A 25,982-nucleotide genomic window follows, 5' to 3' on the forward strand; every position below is an offset into this window, starting at 1 on the left:
CTATTCAGGCAGCTGCTTGGTTGTCATTTGCTTTGCTTAACTTGATCATGTCAGAAATTACTAAGTCAAGCAGCAGCTGCTGCTCTCTCGCCCTCACCTGCCCGCCCTGCTACCTGTCTGAGTAAGCTGCTTAGCTTTGGCTTCTTGCTACAGTTGGAGCTTGCCGCCTGCTGCTCGTTTGTGCTGCTGTTTGTTTGGCTTTTATTAGACTCATAAATGTGTGCTGGCTGTCGAATATGTTTACCTTTTTTTATTGCTCTCATATCTCCTGACGCGTTTACAAATGCTTAGATATACTATAAATTTATATATTCGCTTGATTTCGTTTTAGCCACAAATTTAAACAACGATTTTTCGCTGTTGCTGCAATTAATTATGAATTTTTCTTCTTCTGGTTTTCTTTTTTTTTTCGGCTAACCCAAAACTGTTTTTGTTTACGATTCCCATTTAATTTAATCGATCAAAGTGCGTGCGTGAGTGTGTGAGAAGTATTATGACTTCCGTTTATTTTGCGTAAATTTTTATGCTGTGCCTAATGTGATTCATTTGCTTGCAAATTGGACCATAAATTGAAGAAATTTGAAGTTGTTTACCAGGGAATTCGATAGGAAAAAGGTCCTGCTTATATATTATATGAGAAATATATTATTGATTGTAAATCTTAACGAATTAGCCATTGGGGAATAGAAAGGAGCAGCTGGCCAAAGAGATAAGGCCAACGATTAGTCAAAAGGTATTCCCAATTTCATTAATATAAGTTTCAAGGACTAGCATATACCTTGCAGCTGGAGCATATCTGATACTCCAATGCCTTCATATAAGTGCACACATGAAATTTCGATTGTAAAACCAATTTGGATCCATGATTGCTGTTTTTACCAGTAAAGTTTTCCTTTTATAACATTATCTAACTATCTGAAGCGTTAAACGTACGCAAGTTGTAAAACAATTTAAACAATTTAAATGCTTTGCTTGTTGAAACAAAGTTAACTAACAATACAATCAATCAGTTTCAAAGTCATTAAGTGCGTTTGTTTATGTGGAAGCGAAATGCCTTAGACCAAATAACATAGACAATGCAGCAGCTGCAGCAACTGCTTTCTCTCTCACTTTCTCTCTCTCTCTCTCTTTTCAACGTGCACCCAAATAAACATAAATATTTATATTTAACGTGCTACCTGTAAACATAGCATTTTATTTGCTGGCTGCTGTTGTAGAGCGTACGCTCTGGCGTATGAGTAATATGAGTTATATGTTATAGTCGACTTGGCGCAGCTAGCAAGCAAGCGATGCGCTTCGCTGCTTAAAGCTTTTAGTTAGACCAACTCGCTCAGTGCCTCAACCCATCTCAACTCAACTCAACTCAACTCAGCTCAACCCAAAACCCTACTCGAAACATAGTTTTTAGTATATTACGCATACGGCCTGTGGGACAATATATTCTTAATGATAGATGGCTGTCGAGCGACGCTGGCTCATTCACTGTCAAGGGCTTTACGCGTTCCCCATATGAATTAATTTCCAATGCAAATTTATGTTTCGCTGGCCAGGCAAACACCTTTGCGTCAATGAAATGCAAACAAATAGCGAAAACCAAATAGCGAAAGCGCCAAAAACCCAAACACAAAGATGACGATGCGTAAACAAAGCCAAACACACATGGCAGCATAAATAGCATAAGAGCAACAACTGTTACAAATATAGAAACTATATATCGATATGTATATATATACAGACAGATATATGGAGAGTGCCTGTCTGTGTGCGTGTGTGTGTGGGCGTGACTCCGTCTGTGTTAGTGTCTGCCAAATGCCAACAGCTGCTTCTGCCCAGTTAATGATTGAATATGCATGAGATCTGTGTTTGCTGCCATTTAGTGGTTGAGGTGCGGCATGCGGGGTGCGGGTTGGATTTGGTTTGTTTGGGGTTAGTAAATGGGGGCTGATACTGGCAACAGCTATTGCTATTCCAGTTACAGTTTACCGCTGCTGGCCTCATTAATTTCTGCCGCTTATCAAATTTGTGTGGCTATTTTATTAATTTTCTTTCCTCTTCTTCTTCTTCCTTGTTTTTTTTTTTTTTTTCTGCTGCTGCTGTTGCTGTTGCTGTTGCTGTGTGGGCGAAAGTTTTTTGTTTTTGCTTTCGTAAATGTTGGTACTGCCACAATATTTACCAGGCCATTAGCGCCATTATTCTAATGAATTGCTATTGAACTCTAATGCTCAAGAATATTTTCAATACCTTGTCTGTTCGGACTGTGGACTGTGAGCCTGACATTGATTAACAAGCTGTCGTTAGAGTTGTATAACCGCAGCCTCTGCTCCTCAGTCTTTGGGCTAAGCCTTTAATGTCTCTTAAAGCCATATCCTGTAAGTTTAAATTGCCTAAAAAGTTTCTAAGTCAACACGAATGAGCTGAGGTGGGTTGCTCTTGATTCAGAATGAACTGATGGCATTGAAATGGCACTGATTACATTTTATATGAGAGTCGGGTTGCACAAGCAACAACTAGTCGCATTATAACAATAATAATAGTAATAATAATTAAAGCAGCAAGAGCTGAGAGCGTGGCTTATGGGAGACAACGCACAGAGCCAGGATCTTGCATAGATTAAGGACTTGAGTCAACTTAAGCCTGTACTGCACGTGCTTGAGCTCACTATGCAATATAGGATATCTGCCAGTCTAACACTTTAAGCAACTCAGTAGCATGTTAATTCAGGCCATTGCTTGACGGCTAATTAAATCAGTTGCCTGATTTCGTGATTGTTGCCGCGTCTTGTAGGCTTATGCTGCGATTATGCTAAAAAGCTCACAGAGTTTTCTTTCGCAAACTTCAGAGCTCAATGCTAAAGATGCCTAGCAACTGGTAACTGGCAACAGGCAACAGGCAGCAGGCAAATGACAACTGCCAACTACAACAAGCCATAAAAGATACGCTCTTAGCTGCTGTAAGGCGGTTGCTGCCAATTTAGCATATGCTAAAGAACTGAAAATATTTGACTGAACGACTTGCACACTTCAAAACTTCTCCCCCTCCCCCCTCTCTCACTCATTCTCTCTTCTGTTGCCAAACTAGCTCGTAAAAATAACTTGGCTCAAAAGGTGCTGCTGAAAAGTCGAGCATTCAAGCTTCAACTTTTGCATATTTCACATGACAAAATTAAATATTTATATGAAATGTTAGCTCGTTTTTTCCCTTTTTTTCATATTCATATTCATGTTGCTTGTCGACAGTTTGAAGGGGTTTATTAAAGGGCAGACTTAAAGTTTGTTTAAGCATACGCTTATATTTTTTATAAATAGATGTACTTTAAAATCAGTAAAATTATCAACTTTTCGGAGTGAAATGAGAAATACTCAAGACATCAAAGTCTCAAATCTTAATCTGTCGAGAAATTTGATTAGGAACATTCACTTTATATCATATCAAAGTTCTGTCAGATTCACATCCAGATCCAGATGCCATGTAGATTCTTTAAATGTTAATCCAATTGAAATTTTCAATAAATTCGTAGAACCCCCCACAAAGTTGTTTAATCAACAATTCAATAAAAATAAATACAATTTTCCACAGACTAAAGCAATAAACAGAGCATTCCTTAGTCACCTCAACCCATTCATAATACTTTTGCTGGCTTTTGCTCAGCTCTTGCCATATTTTAATTGAAAGTTTTCTTTTGTATTTGTTAAATTGTTTCGTGAAATGTATATATACATATATATACGCTGTTGTTAAATTAAATTCAATTGCGTATCTATGAACTTTGACCTTGGAATATGAATACTCTTTTGGCCGAGTAGAATTCCATTGAGCCCAAGTAGTCTATTCATATTGGGCGCATTTTTGGGGCACTTTCAATTTTAATTACATAAATATATATTTCTTGCCGGTGTTTGAGGTGGGCGCAGTGAGTGGATTGGGGTTTTGTCCAATGAGAAAATACTTTGAATAGCATTCCAATTGGTCGAGCAGCGAAAGTGTTGCAAAGCGTTTCGTTCAGTGACTAATCTTGAGTTTCCACGAAATGTCGACGAAAAATGAGGAAAATTGTGGACGGAGACCGTAATATAATAGCTACTTGGCTGCCTATTTTCGTTCCATAATACTCGTCCATTATGTATTGTGGGAATGTAGGTCTTGCCAGGTATATTGATATTCCTATACATATATATATATGAGTACCTACAGCTATTAGACTGTCAAGATTTTATGAAGAATGCGTCACATTCACATGGACTAAATCTTGGCTGTTTAGAAAGTAAAGACTTGTAATTTGAATAAGATGTTCCTTTGGATATATAATATATTTTTAGTATATATATCAACATTTATGTATTCTCATTAAAGGAATGACATTTAAGCGTATTTTTTACAGTTTAATAACTACTTAAAATGCATTAAAGTTCTATATCCAATCCAGACCTACACTAATTTTCCTAAAATCTAGACCTACTGCACTGTTAGCCTCTTTAAAATTTTGTTGATTCATCGTTCAACCTATCTAGTTTTCGCCCTTGAATGAGTATTACGCAGTCGAGCACATCCCAATGTACTTTCCATTTTTTCTTTTTCAAGTTTTTTTTTCTTGCTCGTTTTTTTCGATTTTCTCATTCAATTTTCACTTGTTTTTCTCGCTTTTTGGCAACAAAACAATTTGTTTATAGCGCGTTGCTTTTGACATATTTATGCCGGCGGCCGGCACTTGAGCATACACGAAGCCTCCTCTCCACTCACGCCCTATATATGTATGTAGATATATATGTTTTTATGTGTGTGTAGAGTAGCTAAAAACAAAAGGTAAGCGAACTGTTTTGAGACTTCAAACTCTGCCCCCAATAATGCGGCCAAAAACAAAAAGAAAATGGTAGGAAAAGGAGCAAAACTTCTGCTCATGTGCCTTCGCATTGTTTGTTTGTTGTACGTTGCTGTTGTTGTAGTTGTTGTCTGTGGCACAGTTTACTGTTATGCGCTTCAAGAAAGCCGTTATGGAAAAGTGCTCAGACTTAGGCGTCCATAAAACTCGAAGAGTCGCGGCTTAAGACTTATAAATGTGCATGGGCATATATTGAGCGCGGCAACAAATCTTAATTTAGCTACTTTAATTGCTGTCTATAGCGTCTAGGTGAAGTAAATTAACTAAAATGAGACGAAATGAAGCTGAAGCTTTAGTTCATTGAGGTTTAAGGTAAATTTCACTTCATTTTGTTGGATAATATTCAGCATTCAAATAGTTTCAAATTAGGAAACTTAATTGGGTAGCTAAGTAATTAGAGTTCGGGCTCAGATTACGGTCAATGACAGCAGTGTCTAGACCTTCATTAGCAATAAATTTAATTTTTGATAGACTCTTACTATACCTGAAGCCAGTTAACTAAACGAAGACTATCTTTAGCTCTTCATTTTCAAAATAATTTACCTTCATATATCATAATCGAAAATTTACAACAGACTAAAATGTATTCGAATATTTTTAAAGTAATAAATTAACTATTTATTAACAAATTTGGGATATTTCCATCAAAATTGAACAAATAAATTTATTAAAAAAATTTATTAATCAAGTTGAACTAGAATTATCTAGAGTTTTGTTGTTTTCTTTATATACATTTGTGGAAAAATATAAGGAGAATATCTGATATAGCTCTAGAAATTGTGCATGATATCTCCACTTTTCCATCGTTCTTAAGGTTTCCTTAACTTTTTTTCAGCTTTCTTAACGTGAACTATAGCCATATATGCATTGCAATTATTAACTCATTTCACTTAATTTACATATAAAAGTGGATGCTTAATTTTCATATTTATTTTTATAGCTGCCTCAGCTTTTCTTTTTATAGGTTATACAAAATTTCACTTTGTCTGCTTTTGTTGCTGCCCTTAAAGCCCTAGCTAAAAACTGTAAACTGAAAACTGAAAACTGAGCGCCCTAACCTGTCGAGTTTTTCCATTGAGCTGAGCTGCCCCTGTCAGGCAGCCCGCCCGCCCCGGCCCCTCTCTCCTCTTTTCATTTTCAGTGAAAACCCAATCAAACAGCTCCGCCTCCCTCCGATCTGCCCGCTCCTGCTCAATATCTTGTGCCGTCGCGTGCTTGGCGCGCATTTCGTGAAGTCTTAAGTGGGCCGGCCTCAAATGTAGATACGTTACGTTACGCTACGTTATTTGACGTTACGTGACGTTAGAGTGCGTTGCGATATATTTGTTGGCGTAGGCGTATTTGCTCTTGTTTGTTTTTGTTTACTTACTTGTTGTCGTTGTTGTTGGTGTTGTTGTCATTGTTGTTGTTGTTGTTGTCTCCTTTCCTTCTTGTCACTTTTGGGCCAAAATCGAATTTATTGTTTTAATGCCATTTCAGTCGCTTCCTCTGAGGACAGCGAAACCCAAAAGAAAAAATTGGCAATTTGTTTGGAAATTAGCGCGCTTCTTTAGCATGTAAAATAAAAATCAATTTCCCACCAAAAACGAAAATCTATATACACTTGCCAGACACTTTATAAAGTGCTGAAGTATGAAGCTATAATATGGGAAATTTATTAGTTTTGCTGTTGATAAACAAAGCTATAAAGTTAAAAAAAAGGTGATAGATAAACGCTATATCATGTGCTCTGTCGAGTTAAAAATGCTGTGTTTCTTTCTCTTCTCCTTTTCATTGCTTTCCTCTCACTTGCTCATTTCATCATTGGTTCACGCATTCTCTCTCAGTTTTTTTTTACTTTCTCTCAGTCACTCTACCTGATTATTGTTATCTCTTCTTCTATTCTTGTTATTTTTTTTTTCAGCCTCATGTAATTATTCTCTAAGTCTGTCTACATCTGTTTCTGTCTCCCTCTCTCTCCCTCTTTCGTAGTCTTTATCTCTCTCTCTCCCTCTCTCTATCGTAGTCTTTATCTGTCTGTGTCTCTCTCTCTCTGTCTCTGTCTCTCTCTCTCTGTCTCTCTCTCTCTGTCTCTCTCTCTCTTTCTCTCTATCTCTCTCACATTTGTCTCTAGATTTCCCATTTTCCTTCTCCATCTTCCATGTCTCAATCTCCAGTTCAGTCTGCAACTCTCTCGAGAAAGGCATCGAATATACAAATAATCTGAATGATACCCAACTCAAGCACATTAAGTTCTCATGAGTAAATAAAGCTTTAAATAGGAGACACAAGCTTTCTTAAATTTAAAAATTTGGCTGCTCTTAAGCTTTTTACAAGTAAATTAGGGAATAATCTACTTATAGCACAAACATCTGCCTTAAAGCGAAAGAAAGAATCAGCTTAAGCATATCCTATATTGAATAATAAATTCCTTAATTTCCAAAATAAAACAATCTCTCTATAAAATATGGTAAATTTTATGTTGTATGTTGAATTTATCTTAAATAAACAAGTGAAATTCATCTCCAAATATGTATAAGTGTATCTATACATATAATAATTTTCTCTATATTCCCTTGCAGCATGAGCGCCAGTGGCAACGGTAACAGCACCAGCAGCGCCATCAATACCAACGCCACCAGCACCAGCACCGCCACAACTGGCACCGCCACCGGGACCGGCACCGTCACCAATCCAGCATCCACGCACATTTTTCGTTCGCTGTCATCGGAGAGCCAGAAGCGGGAATGGTCGAAGCGTCTGTCATTGCGTGGCATGCGGCATGGCGCTGGAGCTGGAGCTGCCAGTCTGGCTGCCAGCAAGGAGGTAAGCAAGTGGACAACCACTAAAACCACAATCCAATGCCAATGCCGCAAGCTATTCCAATTGCAGGAGACGGCCGGAGTGGGCGGAGCAGTCGGCGGTCCGGGCAAGCATCGCAAGTTCTTTAGTCGCTCCGCATCGCTGAAGCAGGCGGGCAGCGGCGGCGGCAGCACGCAAGCCTCGATGGAATTGCATGTACCTGGGCACTCATCCGCAGCTGGCTCCCCATCTGGACTGGCGCATCCGCTGACACAGCCATCGACGCCAAAGAAATCCAATTGGGAGGTGATCGAACATTTCAATACCAGCGCCAAGGGAGGCAAAGCAATGGTTAGCAGCAGCCTGATTGCGGTAAGCAGATTGGATTGAGAATGGAAGCAAGGAGTAGACGAGTGGAAGTGGGAGTGGAAGAAAGAGTGGGTCTTGTTTCTTACTGGCTGTGGCATCAATTAATTTACCCTCCTAATGGACAGGCAGGACCCAACTGACTGTACGATTTAAATATTTAATTCGATTTGGTCATAAGACAAATTAAAATACAATTTCATTGGCAAAAAGGGAAAGCTAAGTGATGCGGGCAGAGCTACAAATGAGGCTGCGAGCTATTTAGTTGAGAAGTTCAGGGGCTAGGTCGAGGGGGAGCAGGTCTGTAAATGTAGGCTAGGGAATTCGTATTGAGTCGCAACATTTATGCTAAAAGTTTATGCATTGTTAGATGTAGCTTTGACGCTGCTTTTGTTGCCGTCTTTCCGAACAACACTTGAGGAAAAGTTAACACCTTCGGCAGAGGCTAACAAGGATGCACACACATACACGCCCGAACATATGTATGTATATATACAGTCAAAACTCGCACACATCAAAACTCACATAGAATGTGGAATATTGTCTGCATGCACAAGGGCCCACTTTACAATATTGAGCATGTGTGTCGGCGACTACAGTGGCAACTAGCTAAAGATGAACGAAGAAATCAAGCTTACTTGTTGAAAATATTCTATTAATTATTATTTTATATAAAATATTCATCTGAAATAAAAGTGTATAAATATGTTGAGTGTCGATAGAAAGTTGGAGAGATAGATGATAGATAGATATACATATATGTATATATAGATGGAGAGATGTATAGATAGATAGATGATAGATAGATATATAGATAGACAGATAGATAGATAGATGGATGCAGAGATAGGTAGATAGATAGATTATAGATGGACATATAGACAGATAAACAGAATGATAGATAGATAGATAGATAGATAGATAGATAGATAGATAGATAGATAGATTAAATATAGTAAATAGATAGTCTTGAATTTCTAGCATCCAAATATGTTTACCAAATTAGCCAGCAGCTGCTCGTGCTTTGAGTGTTCACTGTACTTGAGAATGCGTGCACTGTTCGCCCGAGCTCTCGAGAGTCAATTGAAAATATTTATGGCGCAAAGCAGCGTAAAGCGACAGCAATTGAGAGATGGTGTGTCTGTGTGAGACTGTGGGCGTGGCATGCCAAATGGGCGGCAATATGTTTAAAGATGCCGCGTGGAATAAACGTTAAGCAACAGCAACGAAACAGCTTGGCGGCAACTGAAGTTTAAATGGAATGCATGGGGCGTATACTTAATATTTATTATGCAAGCAGTTAGCTTCATAATAGCATATATATATATGTATATATAACATAAATGAATATCCCTTTTATTATCACAGCTATCCTTAATATTCTTTTCAGGCTGGCATCACGCGCTGCAACATTGACGAGTCGATTGACTCAACCAATTCGAGCTCCACCTGCCACAGTCCGATGATCTATCAGAGGGACGAGGCCCAGCTGCTGCAGCAACAATGTGAGTAGCACTCGAGTAACAGAACCTCGCCTCGTTCACGCTAAGCATGTAATGGGATACCCTGGACATGGCTAATCAAAATGCCAACACATATGCTCGCACTGGCCTGATCGAATAGCTGACTCGAATCTCACAACTTGATTGTCATTGTCGTCCCATTGAATTTGACGAGACAGCTTCTCGGCTTCACTTATCCAATATTTAGACAGCCCCCCCTCCTGCCCAGTGTGATGCGTGCTGCAGGCTGCGGGCTGACTGCCTGCTTGATAGGTGGCCTTGTCAGTCAGATTTATATGTCTTACTTTCTTTCTCGTTTACTCTGTTATATTAGCGCACTATGCGAGACGGGTGTATTGGTTTTGTGACTATAGTTTTTCTTTGTAAATAGTTATAGAAATATTCGCCTAGCTTAGATCAGCTCTATATCTAGCTTAGATCAGCTCTCAGCTTAACTCAGATAACTTTAGGGTGACCATATTTGAACTTACGAGCTTTGCTAGGACTGAATCCATACGAACTTACGAATTACATGGAGCTCATAGTTTTAGAGATGGGGTGACCATATTTTTTGAATATTTGAAAATTCATTTACAACGTGAATGATTTGAAATCAATCTTAGCGGGAAATGGACAGCATTGATTGAACTTACTTTTGAATATGAAACACAATTTGTTATCCAGCATATTTTCAGCATAGTTAATCTATTTTAGGGAGACCATAATTTCATATATTATATATTATGTAAGTTTTGCAGTTTTTTGCCCTAAGAGATTTGTTTTATACCACCAATATAACAAATGTCACCTAACTTACTCTTTTTCTTCAATGTAGGCTGTATTCTACGGCCGTCAACACCCGTTCGCAGTCCGATTCTCATTTATTTTCTATGAAGCGGCCACAGTGGCATATTGAATAGGGCGAAAGACTGGCAAAGGACGTGGCTCATGTTTTTGATATGGTAAACTCGTGTATATATTTGTATATACATAGAGATTTCTATAGAAATTTACATAATCACGTTTGGCATTTATTTATTGATGCATGAGAACGTACGTAAAAAAAAAAAAAAAATAGGAAACAATATATAAGAAAGTATACGCATTGTTGTGCGTGTGCGTGTGAGTGTTTATGTGGGAGTGTGTGTGTGTTCAACTTTATGGGGGTCAGTCGAAACGATTTTACATTTTATGGCATTGTGCAATGCATTCAGAACGAGTAACAACAATGTGCAAAGGCAACAGGACGATAAGCGAATCCATTTTGCCAATGCATATCAGGATCAAAGTATTGTGTTGCAGCCACAAGCTATAGGTTGCCCCTTGCCAGTTGCAGTTATAATATCCAAAAACCAAAACCGATGCATGTACACATTGCAATGTTTATATAAATTTAACAATGCCACATGCAGCTCTCGCTCAGCTGTGAAACATTATTAGCTGTGAATGCGGCAATCGAAAATCTCATCAGAATGCAATACGGATATTTTCAATTTGTAGTCCGAATTGCAGGCGGTCGCAAGACAAGCAGTAAAACCTTTTGCGAAAGCAAATAACAAATATGTATGTATGTATATATGAGTCTATATATTTAAATGTATTGCTGTCTTTCTGTCAGGTTAGCTCGTTATCCGATTGTTTGCTAATCCATAAAACCAAAACAGAAATTGCAAATATTCCATTTCAATTTTCATTTAATGAATATTTAACACATGAGTGAGCCCAAACTGCTAATTATTCTCACAAAATAACGTAATTAGCAACAAGGCAGGAATGAATGAAGTTGGAATGTAAACTTGGCTAAAAATAGCAACATAAATTCGACTTTGACTTTGACCAGCAATTGGCTGGAAAATCAATGAAATTAAAATAGAAATATGCAGAGCTACTTTAAGCCTGCTGTGCAACGGCTTAAAGTCATTAAAATTTATACATAATATATGTAAAATATATGTATAATAAATTGTTCATGAATGTTAAGCAATATTGAAAGAAAGAAGGAAAATAAAAGAGATAGGAATCGTAGGAAATTAATTAGTCTTGTGCTAAAGAGCTAAATATCCCTCATTAACGATTTAACTAATTCATAGAGTGAAGATTTCTCCCAGTCCCAATTGGCCCATATTTATTGAAGGAACTAACTCAAGAAGTGTTGAGATTGGCTAAAACTTTGCAATTGAACTAATATTTACAGCTTTAGATCATTAGAACTTGCTATAAATTTTATGCCACATTGAAAATCTCTTTTATATCTATAAAGTGAATCCAATACTCCCAAGTCTAGCTCACATGAACCACAAGCGACAATCGCTATGAAGTAAAACTAGAATTTCAGACTTAGCAAACCAATGCTTTGGCTCATTTGAGCCACTTGTGAGAGCCTCCACAAAATTTAATTGGAATTCACAACTCTGTCACACCACAGACTCTTATTAATTCCTCCTCTCTCATCCTCCTTCCCTCTCTCCTTGTGTGCTTTCCCTTAGCCGATGCAGCTGACGGTCGCAGCAATGTGGAAGCGAACAATCCAAGCACCACGGGCATTCAGGCAGGCAGTCCAAGCATATCGTTCTGGTACCGTTTGAATCGCATCATTCTGCGTCTCTGCTCGACGCATCAGTTCAAGAATCTGCAGGTAAGCAGCTTACGCACCAAATATATATTTGACCAGGCTATCAAATGGAAATTGGCAACTCAATTGGGTAGCTCAATTTACATATTCGCTGGAATGAGCTTAAAGTCCTCACAATTTCAATTTGTTCGCTCGTTCGTCTGTGCTCGCCAGGTGGAAATGCTTTATCAGCGTTATTTTCTGCGAATGAATCAGAGTAATACGACGCACATTTTGGGCCTGTTGCTAACGTTGATTTTGGCATTATCCTGCACCCAGCTGGTCTACACCACCATGCAGCTGCGCCGCAGCCTCGCCACCCCCAACCACCCGGCCACTGGGCTGACATCCGCAACGATTCGATTGGCGGCTCAGTCGCTCGACGCGAATGCCACGGCCAGCGAAAATGTTACGCACCTGATGACGGCCACAGCAGCAGCAGCAGCTGCACCACTAGCACAGCCAACACCACCACCAGCACCACCATCGCCGCAACGTGCAAAACAAATGAGCCACCATCAGCATTTGGTTTCTATTGGCAGTCTGGCAACGCTCAGCGCCGTGCAAACTCCAACTGGCATTCGCCGCAACACTAATGCGTCACAGCGGACCGCCGTTGCCGACGAGCGGAGCCCGCAGTGGCTCGAGCCTCGGCAGAAGCGCAAGCATTACCGTCGCCTACACAAGCATCGCTACAAGCAGCATCAGCATCGCGCCAGGTGAGTGGGCAGCCATCTCATTAATGAGCACTTGACAAATTTATTTGTTAGTGCCAAAGGTATTACGCTGCAACAACTTGCAGACTTATCAAGTTTATTTGTCAATGGATAGGTAGTACTAGGAGTAGGGCGGCTAGGTGTCTAGTATGGTATTGGGTTACTCAAATATTATCTATGATTCTGATCAACAGTCTCACGAAGTTTACTTTTCAATGGATAGGTAGTACTAGGAGTGGTGCTTTTAGGCATCTAATATGGCACTAGGACAGTGAAATATTATCTATGATTGTGATCTAGAGTCTACTTTAATGAACTTAACTAATATACGTAGGGAATATTTAGATATTTAGTACATACTAAGCAAGTTTTTGATGTGCTACCTATTTGTTAAAGTGCTAATTATCAGATATTTCGACTTGGATAATAATCCTAGTGAATAGTTACCCACTTAAGAGTAAGTAATTAGCAGAGTTGCCACCTTTGCTTAAAAATAAAATAATATGAAGTATTACTGATTTGTATTATTATTTTTCCTTAACTGGGGCCTTCGACTTTATCACTAATTGAATTAAAACTCTGTGATAAACACAAATTAAACGTTAACATTATGTGTACTATGAATTTTAATTAACTGTAAAATGAATGGGTTAAAGTAGGTGGACTTAATGAAAGAGTTCAAATTTATTTATTATAGAATATTAGTACATTTCAAAGTGGTTGTGCCTTAACCATATCACTGCATCATAGAGTTTACCACAATTCTTATCGATATCTACATCGATAAATTGGAATATTAAAGCGTAGACTTCAAATATGATTTTGCTAAAAGAGATATGCACAGCTTACATCAATTTTGATATTTCCCATCAATGTTTAGGCCTCGTTAAAAGCGTGTCGAACGTTTGGCAGCACTGGCTGCCATCAATTGCAGGCCTCACAGCTGGCTAACTGGCAAGTGGCAACAGGAAGTGCCTGGGCGCTTTGATCCGTTAGCGGTTGGCTCTGGCACTTTGACAGGCGCGTTATGCAAACAACTGCCAGCTGCCAATTGCGAGCAGCAGCTACTCTAGGGTAGACAGCCAGCCAGCCAGCCAGCCAGCTGCTGGTTACCTGTCCAGACACGCGTTACGCATATGCCGCTTTGGCCTGACAGGCCGGCAAATTCAATCTGCGCCCATAAAAGTGTGCTACGCTTTTCGCCGCGGCAAATGGATTTTTCTGTGAAGTTCAATTTAGAATCGGACCAATTTTCAATAACAAATCGCAGCCAAGACAAGAAATTGCCAACAATAAAGCAAACAGCAAACAGACAAACAAACAAATAAAAAGGCACGCAAAATATTTGTAAAGCAATAAACAAAGTCAACAAATACATAAAAAAAAAAAAATCAAATAAAATAAAATAAATACGCGTAACTTGGACCACACACGAGTTGAGGAATTTCCATTTCGATTTCGTTATTCGATTTATATTTGTTCGTATATATACATGTGTGTGTGTATGTGTGTATGTAGATATATTTATTCATGCCATCAAGATGGATAGTGTTGTATTGTGTGTGCATTGAGTTGGGCTAAGCTAATGCCAGACTTATTGATATGCGTAGAGAAATTGTTTTTTATGCCCGTTCGGCGTGCGAAAGTGAGGTTAGTTTGTTTGTTTGTGTTTTTGTCTGGGTGAAAGTTACTGAAGGAACTTAGCATTGTTTGGAATTTGCTCATATAAGGCCGACTGATTTTGTAATAATAGAGACTGAGGCGGGGCGCGGGGCGAGTGTAACTTTAGTTTTACACACACCTGTGGTTCGTCATAATACTCTTTAGATAAATTGTCAATATACATGTAAATATATAGATGAAACTGAACTTCTTTAAAATCAGAGAGCAATAGGTATAGACAGATATAGCTTTCATAATGTAAGACTAGATGCCTACTGAATGGAAAATTCGATTGCAGCAATCCGATGAATATATAGCTATCATAAACCATAATCCTTATTCCATCCTACTCCAGCAACCCGATTAAATACTCCTACTCTAAAGCTAATGTCAAACAGTTTATCGGACTTTTTACTAAATACCTGCTCTATAGATCAAGCTTAAGATTTCTATATACTATACATAAATACATATATTTATTATTATAATACTTGAACTTCCTCTGCAAACTTCACTCCATAAATTGTAAATATTTTATAAATTCAAATGACTTTAAGCGAGTATTACGTAGTCGTGCACTTCATTTATTGCTCCCTACTTTCTTTTACATATCAACTAATACACCTGTGCCACGCCCACACCACGCCTATAATTCAGATACAAACGTGGCATGCAGGAGCAACAAAAACGGATTTACCACGTGATTGGGGCAACTGCTGAAGCTGACGCCAATGTTAATGGTGAAGATGATGATGATGATGATGATGTTGCCGACAATAATGATGATGGCATTAAACGCTTTATAGGGCAGCGCGACAACAATGATAACAACCGTCGGCGTTTGCCCCTGAGCAGACGCCAGGCACGTGCTGAAGTGCTCAAATTGACGCCGTTTGATGGGGCTTCCAATGCGAATGCCACGCAACAGCAGCAGCAGCAGGAGCAGGAGGAGCTGGAGGAGCAGGAGGTGACACATGAACCGATAGAAACTGAAATATTTGGTGTAACTGATAATTCGGAGAGTTCATTGGATTACACGCATGTCTTCTACACGATTTTCATGCAAATCGATGAGTCTGTGCTCGTTTTTCTCGTTGTCATGCTAATCTGTGGCATCGTCTATGCATGTGAGTTCACGCTTGAGTGTTTGCCACAAATTGTTCGCAATTGTATATTAATTGTTGCTCTCTCACTTTCTTGGTGTCTTCCTTGCTTTCCTTTTCATTTAGTTCTACTCTGCATACTGTCAAAGCCGGCGATGAATGAAATATTTCTGGTGCTCGTCTCCTATGTCATATTGGGCACGTTTCTGGCCATTGAAGTTGCCGTTAGCTATGTGCTGCAGCCAAGGTTTGTAACGAGAGGCTTGACTGAGCCCGCAGCTGCTGCCAGCCAGCCCAAGAATTAATCATCGGCCATCATCAGCTGCGACACGCTAATTGCGTTTCAGAGCTCCACCCAAAAGTTGGATGAGAACAAAGCCAAACATCAGCAGCAGCATCAGCGGCAGCAAATACATTAGGCAAACAATAAGTTGAAACAAAAATACCCTGAGAAAGCTGTGGGTGTATGATAGATTGTTGCTATATTTATGAGATATATATTTATGAGATATTTGAGCAAGTTATGGAACTTTTACAAGCAATTAGAATATATTAGTTAAACTTTAAAGAGCACTTAATGAGTGTTAAGCACTTGAGTCAGCTTAGAAATTTTGACTAGGCAAACTGGATAGTGAAGATGAATATTGGAGATTGAAGGTGTAGACTGGAGCTAAAATTGATTAGATTCACGATTAGTTATAGTCCATAGTCCATATCATGAGCAAAAGTGCTTTCCTATACTCGATTGGTTTGATAGTAGATGGCTCAATAACATCCCGCAGTCATTTTAAAGGCGTCAGTAGATGTCTGTCTATATGATATTGATGCTATAAATAACTTCCCGAATTCCTTATGAGTCCGTTCCCGATTTTAAGAAGTCTTAGCTGTTCACCTAATCTTTATGATATACTTTAAAGTCTTCTACGTCTAGACATTTATTGTACCTCCTAGAATTCACGCTAAAGCCTGATAATACCCGTTAAATGTTGTCTGCTTTGATCTCTAACTTTTGGCTAATTTTAGCTACTGTTTAATTTGGTTAAGCTAGAAAAAGCTGAGCAGTTGTGGGCAAAAACAGCTAAAAAGCCAGTTTGATGAAGGAAAGGTCTTAATACCATTGCCATGGCCATGCTACAGGCGATTCCGGCTTTTAGCCATATTGCAAACAGCTAGGCAGTTAGCAGTCTTAGCGCAGCCACACAAATACCCTGCCCAGGCACTGGCAGCAGAGTTGTTTGCTTTGGCTTTTATCCTAATTAAAACTCCTCTACTGAAATCTCTTGCAGCAAATCGTTCAATGGCAGCGCCTGTTGCATTGTGCTCATCTACATGACATACACGATGTTGCCGCTGCGGTTGCGTGAGTCGCTCATCGGTGGCATGCTGCTGAGTGGCACGCATCTGTACACCTGTCTGCGTACACAATACACGCTGGATAAGCAGGAGCAGGAGCAGCAACAGTTGGAGCTTGAGCTGGAGCTGGAGGTGGAGCAGCGGGCGCCAATGAAGACGCATCTGTCCTGGCAGGAGGTAAATCGCAGCAGCAATGCTGCCGCGCGCTGTTGCAACTGTTTGTGGCTGCCACAAATCAAATGGCCAGGCATATCCATCAACAGCACTGCGTCGACAAAAGCCGCAAAAGCATGTGGGCGGGGGCGTCTGTCTGCCTGTCTGCATGTGTGTGTATGTGTGTGTGTGCGTGGGCGTAACAATGGAGTGAAAACCGTTGTTAAAGCGAGCGCTTTAATGGCCTGAAAAGTCAGGCGTGCGTAGCTATGGTAGCGCACGTGACAATAAATTCGCATAAAATGCACGCACCATTTATAACACACACAGACACAGCACACACACAAACAGAGAGTCTGAGAGGGAGAGACACAAAGAGAGTGAAAGTACAGGTGAAAAAACACAAATAAATGAAATTAAATTGCCGCAAAATTGAATAAAATTGCGTAGCTCGCTCTCTCTATCACTCTATCTCTCTCTCACTCTCTCTCTCTCTGCCATTGTGTGCCTATGTGTGTGTGTGCGTTGTTCCATAACTGGACTTTTATTGTGCTTGTTCATTGGCAATGAAATGGATACTAATGCGTTTACTGCCATTACACATTATACTTACTCTCTCTTTCACTCCCACTCTATCTCTCTCTCCCTCTGTCCTCCCCTTGCAGCTGCTGTGCACCTGCATTGCCCTGTTGCTGGCGAATCTTACAGGTATTTACACGCACTGGCCCAAGGAGAAGGCGCAGCGCAAGGCGTTCATTGAGACGCGCCAGTGCATCGAGGCGCGTTTGCGTACGCAGCGCGAGAATCAACAGCAGGTGAGTTCCACTTCAAGCACCTGCCACAAATGGCACAGTCAAAGAGCCGTCAAAAGCCAGCAGCTAAACATGACGAATTCATCAGCGTGTGAGCATTGGGGCGTGGCCAGGACTTGTTGCCTGATTGCTTCGCCCAGCTGCCTTTTGCTGATCTAAGCAGCAGCATTTGGCATAACCTTTTGACTGTTTAACCCCAAACACACACACACTCTCTCTCTCTCTCTCTCTCTCTTTCCCTCTGCAGGAGCGTTTGCTGCTGTCGGTGCTGCCGCGACATGTTGCCATGGAGATGAAGGACGATATTGCGGGCCAGCCACGTGACACACAATTTCATAAGATTTACATACAGCGCCATGAGAATGTCAGGTGAGTGTGAGTGTGTGTGTGCGTGTGTGTAGCTAGTGCGTATCTGTGTATATGTTTGTGTGTGTATTGCGAGTGTCTCTTATGCTTCGTGTATAAATTTATTTGCATGCAAAGTCAATAAATATGCTTAAAGGCGTGTATGTGTGTGCGTGTGTAGGTGTGCGAATTTGTGCATAACCCTACACATGAATTTGTATGCACAGTAAACCCTAACTAAAAGGGCAGCCAACCGTTGACTTAGCCAAGCAACTTCATAAAAGTAAACAAAGGAATGGGAAAACAAATATGAAAGTTTTTGTATATTAAATAAAGTATTTAGTTGAGCAAGTTGGTTTATATAATATAATATGTTTATTCAAAATTATTTTCTTTATTTGCAAAATATTATTTTACAATTTTTTATCAATCAATTCCTTACTAGCTATTCGCTCTATCAGGTCTTCACTGTACAGCGTACAGTGTACACATATCAAGTAACAACTGCACATTGCCAACTCTCACACACACAATTACACATGCACGCGCGCACACACACACAGCTACACTCGGCATACTTGAGGGCGCACCTGTTTGCTTTTATTTTGCCACTCCGCAGTCGCATTTGTTGTATTAAATTACGCGCTGAGCCGGCTAAGCAGCTTGACAAGAAGTTGGCGAAAGGATTTGCCAAACAAATTTGCCGAGAACGTCGAACTTTAACGTACTTTAAATGGAAACTAGTTGGAGTATATTAAAGAATTCCTCAAGCGCAACACACACACACATAGAGACACGCACACCCACACAACAGCTAGAAACTTAGCACGAGTCCAAGAACAACAAGAGCTGTAATATTTGCACTTTATATGAACTCTGGCCACTCTTTTTTATTCTCTTTTGGTGTTTCTCTTTTTTGTTCTAGCATCCTGTTTGCCGACATTTGCGGTTTCACCAGTCTGTCGGATCAGTGCACGGCCGAGGAGCTGGTGCGCCTGCTGAACGAGCTATTTGCACGGTGAGTCCTTAGTGAGTCAGTCCACAACCCAAGTCCATGGCCGATTCGTAGGCATTCTTAATGACATGGCCAACCTGTCTGTGTATGTAGAAAGTTTTTTTTTCTCTCTCTCTCTCTCTCGCTCTCTATCTCTATCTCTGCTGCTGTTGCCTTTGGCCTGGGGCCATGTCAAACAGTGTAACAAATGGTGATACAGAGGCACAAATTAATTGCACATTCGAGTGCCTAGCCAGCAGCACCAGCAGCAACAGCAGGATACCAAATTTTGGCATCGCTGTTTGTTAGGCACTTTATTGATTCGTATCGTATGATAGGGTCATTCAATTTGTGCAGACACTAGCTGTAGCCTTATTGAGTAGCTGCGTGAAAAAGTGTTATTTAATACCAAAGAAAATACCGATAAATCAGTTGCATTGCCACTTGAGCTAAACTGCACTTGACGCTTGGTTAGTCAGCAGCAGGCTCAAACAGCAATTTATTAACACTTTAATGCACAAAGGTATAGTAAATTTTATTACTATACTAATTATAAGTTTTACACAGCAAAGAAACTTTTGGTGCTGTGAGTAAACTTTTTAATTGCATAATTTAAAGGTGCAGTGCTGCGAAGTGCCTGGCTGTTTAGTATTTTAATTAGTAAACTTGAGTTATTTATTTCCTTGACGTAAATTGGTCACACTGTCTCGGCTCATAGCGCTGCGCACTGCGCACTAAGTTTAAACTGAGTTTCTAATTGATTTAAAGCATCATTTAACGTTGTTCATTAGTTTCTCTTTAACTTCGACATTTGTTTTGTCATACTTTTGCAGCTTTGATCGATTGGCTGCAGAGCATCATTGTCTGCGCATAAAGCTGCTGGGCGATTGCTATTACTGCGTCTCCGGGTTACCAGAGCCGAGGCCGGATCATGCCCACTGCGCTGTTGAGATGGGACTCGATATGATAGACGCCATAGCGTGAGTATAACAGCAAAGCGTATTGTGTTTGTGTTGTCGTCATGTTGCAACTGCAAATACCTTTTTGTGTATTCTATCTCTTCGTGTCTCTTTTTCTCCATCTCTACGCTTGTCAGTCTGGTGCGCGAGGTAATGGCCGTGAATGTGAACATGCGTGTGGGCATCCACACGGGACGCGTGCATTGCGGCGTTTTGGGCCTGGTCAAATGGCAATTTGATGTTTGGTCGAACGATGTGACTTTGGCCAATCATATGGAGAGCGGCGGCATACCCGGGTAAGCAAAACAAATAACCTAAGGTCTACTAATTGACTGGAAAAACTGCTGAGTAATTGTTGTTTTGAAATTGTAGCTAAGTCTTTACACACATACACAAATTGTACTCTGTAGCGGTTCCTCCACTTCCTAAAGTCTATGGAATACTTATTATTGATAACCTTTTGCATGATCTTCATATAGATGCAAGATATCAGATATATCTTTATCTGACCATCTGCAGCTGATGGTCAGCATCATCTTTTGCTCCATGGGCACTTAATATTACCACATAATCAACTAATTCACACTCTGTTCCCATATGTATACACATATATTAGCTGTTAATTACTTAGTGGACATTGGCCGTCTGGCCACTTCAAAGCTGAGCCCATTTGCTCAGCTTTCTGCCCTTTGAATCGTTGGCGGCACATTAAATCCATGTCTTGGCTTTTGTCTTTTGGCCCGAACACACATTTCGTTTGATTATTTTCTTTGTGCTAAGTCAAGGAGTGAAATCCCTTGGCTTGGTCACTGCTAGCTGCTTGTTGTTCGATGGTTTTTGTGGCCGTTGTGTGCTCCACTTTACGACAGCTGAGAATTATGTTTTTGACCCGCTTTGATATGTTTGCGCGCCGACAAGTATGCAATGAAAAGCAGTTCGAGTCCTTATCGTGTGGCTATACGCCCACAATCCATCCATTCGTCCATTGCCTTGGCCAAAACCAAGTCTTAGCTGCAAGCAGCCAGCAACCAGCTAACCGCAAAAGCCGCTGACAAGTTTGTCTCATTTCCGTTTTGACAGGGCTCTGCGTTCTCTCTGTCTCTCTCTCCCCCACTCTCTCTCTCTCTCTCTCTCTCTCTCTCTCTCACTCTCAACGTTCGAGCTGTATGCGAGTGTCGTGCAATTAAAGCCAACTTTTTGGCCACAAACTTTTTGCAACTCGTCAGCTTTAAACAGGAGCGGAGCTGATCTTAATGTGGGACTATTTACTTGGAATATAATTGAGCCGCTTTAGGCTTTTAGGCAATTATTTACATTCACTTTAATCATTTCAGTTGAACTTTTAACAGGAGCGGAGCTGACCCTAAAGCTCAAATTGTAATGCTTAATTGACTTTAAACAGAAGTAAAAAAATAAATTAAATTTTATTTTGATAATCACAGTGTTAGCTATAGCTCGAATTTGCACCTATTTAGCTGCTGAAATTTTCTTTAATATATCACCTTTTGCTTGTTGAGTCCGCTCCTGTTGATTACTTTTTATCATCTTAGCCAAACGCTTTGATGTAATTTAAATGTTTGCCACTTTAGAAGCTTCTTTCCACTTCCGCAAGCTCTCAATCAGACGCCCCTCATGCCTGCTGAATTCGCTCCTGCTTTGTAAGCAACCTTTCGACTCTCAACACTTGGCCAAGTGTCGCTGTCGCTGAAGCGATTGCAATGTGTGGCTGTAATGGCTGTAATAGCTGTAATTTTTGTTGTACTCGTATCGGGTACGTTCTACAAATTTGCATACTCAGCCGCAATGTGTATGTTGTATGTGTGTGTGTGTGCCTTGCGGGTCGGTTGTGTGGCTTGTGTGGGTGCCAAGTTATTGGCAAGTCAAGTGACTCGAACTTCGCCCTCACACGTGCGAGCCAATCGTCGAATCGATTATGCAGTAGTTGCATGCCACGCCCCCTTCGCCCAGGCACGTTAACTGGCCAACACTTAATGCTTTTGCTGTAGCTCCTGCTGCTGCTACTGCTGCTGTTGATTCAGTTGCTTCACTTTCAACAACACTTGAGCAATTTGTTGCGGCACGACTTTGCCTTGAATGTGGGTCAGCTGTGGCAGCGGCAGCGGCAGCAACGGCAGCGGCAGTTCATTTGTTAGTCCTGTCTTGAGCGAAATTAAAAGCAAATAGCTGCAGTTGGCCGCGGGGCGGGCTCTATGCGAATTCCCTTAGCCCTGATAAGCGGCAATTTGACTGCCGCAGCAACTAAGGGAGAAGCAGAAGGAGAATGAAGAGGTGAAAGAGGAGCCGGAGCAGGAGGAGAAGCAGCTGCGGTCATCCATAACAAAGCGCCATGTAATTATCAATAGAGTCAACAACGTGGCTGCAGTTGGCTTCTATTGTTGGCGCGATGCTTCTTTATTTTATGTGCAGCCAGTTGAGCCCGCGGCGTACATGCAACGTGCCCACATGCCACATGCCGCAGGCACTGCATAACGATAATATAATAAAGCTGCTCAGCTCTCAGTTGAGAGCGCGCCCCACTGCGGCAGCTATACAAATACATTAAAAAGTATTTACTGAACAGCATCCGCGTTCGCCGCACAGGGGGAGTGCAGGAGGCGTGGCAACTGCAGCATGTAATGCCACATGCCACGTAATGGCTGCGACAAACCCAATCGCTGTGGTTATGGCAACCGAAAAACAGAGCCACATGTTGACAATGTTGGGTTGAGTCCTTGCCTCCCTGCCTCCCTGCCTTGCGCCCTTTTAAAGTCCACAAATCATGTAGTGTGTAACCTCTCGCTCTCGCTCTCTCCTTCTCTTTCTCTTTCCTTTTAGCCGTGTTCACATCACCAAGGAAACTCTCAAGTGTTTGGATGGCGATTACGAGGTGGAGGAGGGCAAAGGCGCTGATAGGAACTCGTATCTCAAGGATCATCAGATAGAAACATATCTCATAGTGCCAGGCGATATCTACAGACCGGTAAGTGTTATACTCTGTACTCTGCTCCATAACTCTTAACTCTGCAATAATATTGCACGTTCTCCTCTATTGCGGCAGCACAAGAAATCGCGCAATCGCCTGCAGGTGAATGGCAACATATCCAAGGAGCTGCGCATGATGGGCCACGGCACCGCACAGAAACACACATCCAAGTAAGTTGCGGGCTATGGAGGAAAAAGTTTTGAGTGGACTTTAATAGAATTGTGGGAAACAAGCGAAGAGCAATAAAGAAAAGAGCTGATAGAGAGAGAGAGAGAGAGCGTGAACTGTGGCAAATGCTGGGCAGAGAGCTTAGGGCAGCTGTGGCTAAGCAGTTGTTAATAGACTTTGATAAAGGATTGTGCCGACAGAGCATGAAGTCTTAAGATTGTGACTGGAATTACCTTTAAATGCCCTCTAGAGAAATGTACAGCTAATAAAAGAGTTGATAGGCCTTCTATAAGCAGGCAATATGCATATTCAGATTGCTAGACGTATGTATGGCTTAAGTTTCTGCTTAGTTTCTCACTCTTTTAGCTGCAACGATGGGAGACGTAGCTTGAGTTTGAGACAGATATGACTTAAAGGAAGTCTCAGGATATTCTTGAGAATTTAGTTTAATTCAGCAGACAACAAGCAGAGATCTAAATAGATTTAAATAGAACTAGGATTATATTCATCCCGTCACTTCGCAGATTTGGCTTTGGCGACAGCTCCGAGAGTCACAAGGATCCCGAGGATGAGGTCAATGAGTACTTGATGCGTGCCATCGACGCGCGCAGCATCGATCATCTGCGCGCCGAGCATTGCCAGTCGTTGTTGCTGTGCTTCAAGAGCGACGCGTTGGAGCGCAAGGTAAGTGCCCAATATCCAGGTACAAGCGTCGCCTTAGCCCTAATCCCTTGCGCCACGCAACTCTAGTATTCCAGCGAGCCGGACCGCATGCTCTGCGTCTACTTCTACTGCAGTCTGCTGGTGCTGCTGGGCACCACGCTGATGCGCTTTGTGGTTTTTGGCACGTGAGTGGTTTATGATGAACTTCATTGTTTATGTATATTGTAAATGTTCTATACTCCTCCAGCTCCCCGCGGGTCTTCCTGCTCTCCATGCTGGCTTTGCTGTTGCTGCTCGTGCTGGTCTTCTGCGTGGCCTGTCATAACATCAACGTGAAGGTTAGTCGCACAGCAGTTGCTCTGCAATGTATAAGTGGACTAAGGCTAAACTGTTGAAGGCTAATCCCAACTTCGTTTATATTCATTTTCTATTTACATTTTACTTTCTGTGCGTCCTGCAGCTGCCCTCGTATATGAAACACTTCTCGCAGAGCATTCACAGCAATCGCACCTTGTCGCAGTCCATTGCCTTTGCCACCGTTTCGCTGATTGTTTGGACCACGTTGCTGGCCATGGTAAGTAGCGCATTGAAGCACTTAAGTTCTGCTCTCTACCTATAATAACATAAGCAATGCCCAAATCCCTCAAATTGTGAATTCTTTGGCTGCGCTTGGTTTTGTTTCCTTGTTTTATGCATAATTTGTGCGCGCTACAAATTGCGTGCAGATCTATATGAATTATTGTTCTCTTTGTTGTTGTTGTTGCTCTCTCTCTCTCTCTCTCTCTCTCTCTCTCTCTCTCTCTCTCTCTCTCTCTCTCGCTCACTCTTTGGACATTTAAGTGAACTTCAAAATAATAAAAATGAAATTTACGTTTTTTGTAGCAACTCAAAATACAAATTTTGAGGGCGTTTGCACTGTGATCTCCCCAAACAGCATTCGCTGTTGTTGTTGTTGTTGTTGGGCCGCGACAAAACAAAAGTTTTTCCATTAAAGTTGTGCAGACAACACAACAAGCAACAATGGGCAGAGGCAGAGGGGATGGCCGGGGGTAGGTTAACAAAAAATGCGAGCCACGTTTCATACATGAGGTCTGAATCCCTGTGTTTGTGTGTGTGCGTGCGCCCATTTATGTGCTACTTGTTACCTGCCACACGGCCCCCAAGCGGCGCAACTCCAACTTGTGTCTGGGTTCAAAGCCAGCCGCCAGCATTTTGACATTTAGTTGTCAACTTGTGTCGCATTCGCTCTCCCACTCACACTCTCTCTCTCCCACTCTCCCACTCTCCCGCTCTCAATCTCTTGTGCTCTGTCTCTTTGCTGGCCACGTTTAATGGCACTTTGGAGCCCCATTCGCTATTCATTTAGCCACGTTTTTATTTTTATAGCCATTGGCTGAGAGTGCGTGTTAGGCGCCTCGTTAAACTGAAGCAGCACTCGTTACGACATTTCCAGCCGCTCCCGTTGCTAATTAGCGTTATTTTCGTTGTTGTAGTTGCAGGAATCAATGCGTCAATTGAGGCAGCTGCGTTTGCAATGGATCTTTTTGCACGCGAACACCAGCATCAGCATCGACAGCAGCCTGGCGGAGCAAATAGAATTGGACCTGGAGCAGGACCATCAGCGGGAGCTCTCAACGCCAAACTGTGATTTCTATTTTGCGTATAATGTAAGTAGCAAATACCCTGTAAATGGGGCGTTAATTGGGTTGTGTGAGTGGAGGTGCAGTGGACATTGGCTAATTGGGCCGATATATGGGTAACTGTAGATGTTGAAGGAGAAGTAAATTGCTGGTGTCGAGGGTAAACAGTGAACGTGCTAGGCTGACTAGCAGAATGGGAGGTAGGCAAGGGACCGGCTTGAATTGTAGAGTATATAATGAAGGTAGTGGATTAAACAAACAAGTCAGCTAAACGAGGGGCTAGTCTAGAATCATA

General features: G+C 41.3%; 1 protein-coding gene across 11 annotated transcripts in view; it reads left to right on the top strand.

The window, feature by feature from the left end:
* Positions 1 to 25,982, top strand: part of LOC108612728 (uncharacterized) — a 75,233-nt gene that overhangs the window by 40,555 nt on the left and 8,696 nt on the right. For 9 of the 11 annotated variants that reach the window (XM_018005699.2, XM_089467568.1, XM_018005696.2 and 6 more), the window contains 20 exons: positions 7,438 to 7,681; positions 7,748 to 8,029; positions 9,414 to 9,528; positions 12,012 to 12,160; positions 12,311 to 12,855; positions 15,172 to 15,641; positions 15,744 to 15,864; positions 16,904 to 17,147; positions 17,789 to 17,938; positions 18,183 to 18,304; positions 19,206 to 19,298; positions 20,108 to 20,254; positions 20,371 to 20,529; positions 23,069 to 23,213; positions 23,292 to 23,386; positions 23,909 to 24,068; positions 24,135 to 24,232; positions 24,295 to 24,385; positions 24,508 to 24,621; positions 25,541 to 25,714. In XM_018005699.2, coding sequence (XP_017861188.1) covers positions 7,439 to 7,681; positions 7,748 to 8,029; positions 9,414 to 9,528; positions 12,012 to 12,160; positions 12,311 to 12,855; positions 15,172 to 15,641; positions 15,744 to 15,864; positions 16,904 to 17,147; positions 17,789 to 17,938; positions 18,183 to 18,304; positions 19,206 to 19,298; positions 20,108 to 20,254; positions 20,371 to 20,529; positions 23,069 to 23,213; positions 23,292 to 23,386; positions 23,909 to 24,068; positions 24,135 to 24,232; positions 24,295 to 24,385; positions 24,508 to 24,621; positions 25,541 to 25,714 — 3,717 coding nt within the window. In that variant the 5' untranslated portion in view covers position 7,438. The remainder of the gene's footprint in view (positions 1 to 7,437; positions 7,682 to 7,747; positions 8,030 to 9,413; positions 9,529 to 12,011; positions 12,161 to 12,310; positions 12,856 to 15,171; positions 15,642 to 15,743; positions 15,865 to 16,903; positions 17,148 to 17,788; positions 17,939 to 18,182; positions 18,305 to 19,205; positions 19,299 to 20,107; positions 20,255 to 20,370; positions 20,530 to 23,068; positions 23,214 to 23,291; positions 23,387 to 23,908; positions 24,069 to 24,134; positions 24,233 to 24,294; positions 24,386 to 24,507; positions 24,622 to 25,540; positions 25,715 to 25,982) is intronic. The other 2 variants (XM_089467565.1, XM_018005697.2) reach the window with 2 other exon arrangements.

Source organism: Drosophila arizonae, chromosome 4 (assembly GCF_054131065.1).
Source record: "Drosophila arizonae isolate 15081-1271.41 chromosome 4, UAZ_ARI_1.0, whole genome shotgun sequence".
NCBI lineage: Eukaryota > Metazoa > Arthropoda > Insecta > Diptera > Drosophilidae > Drosophila > Drosophila arizonae.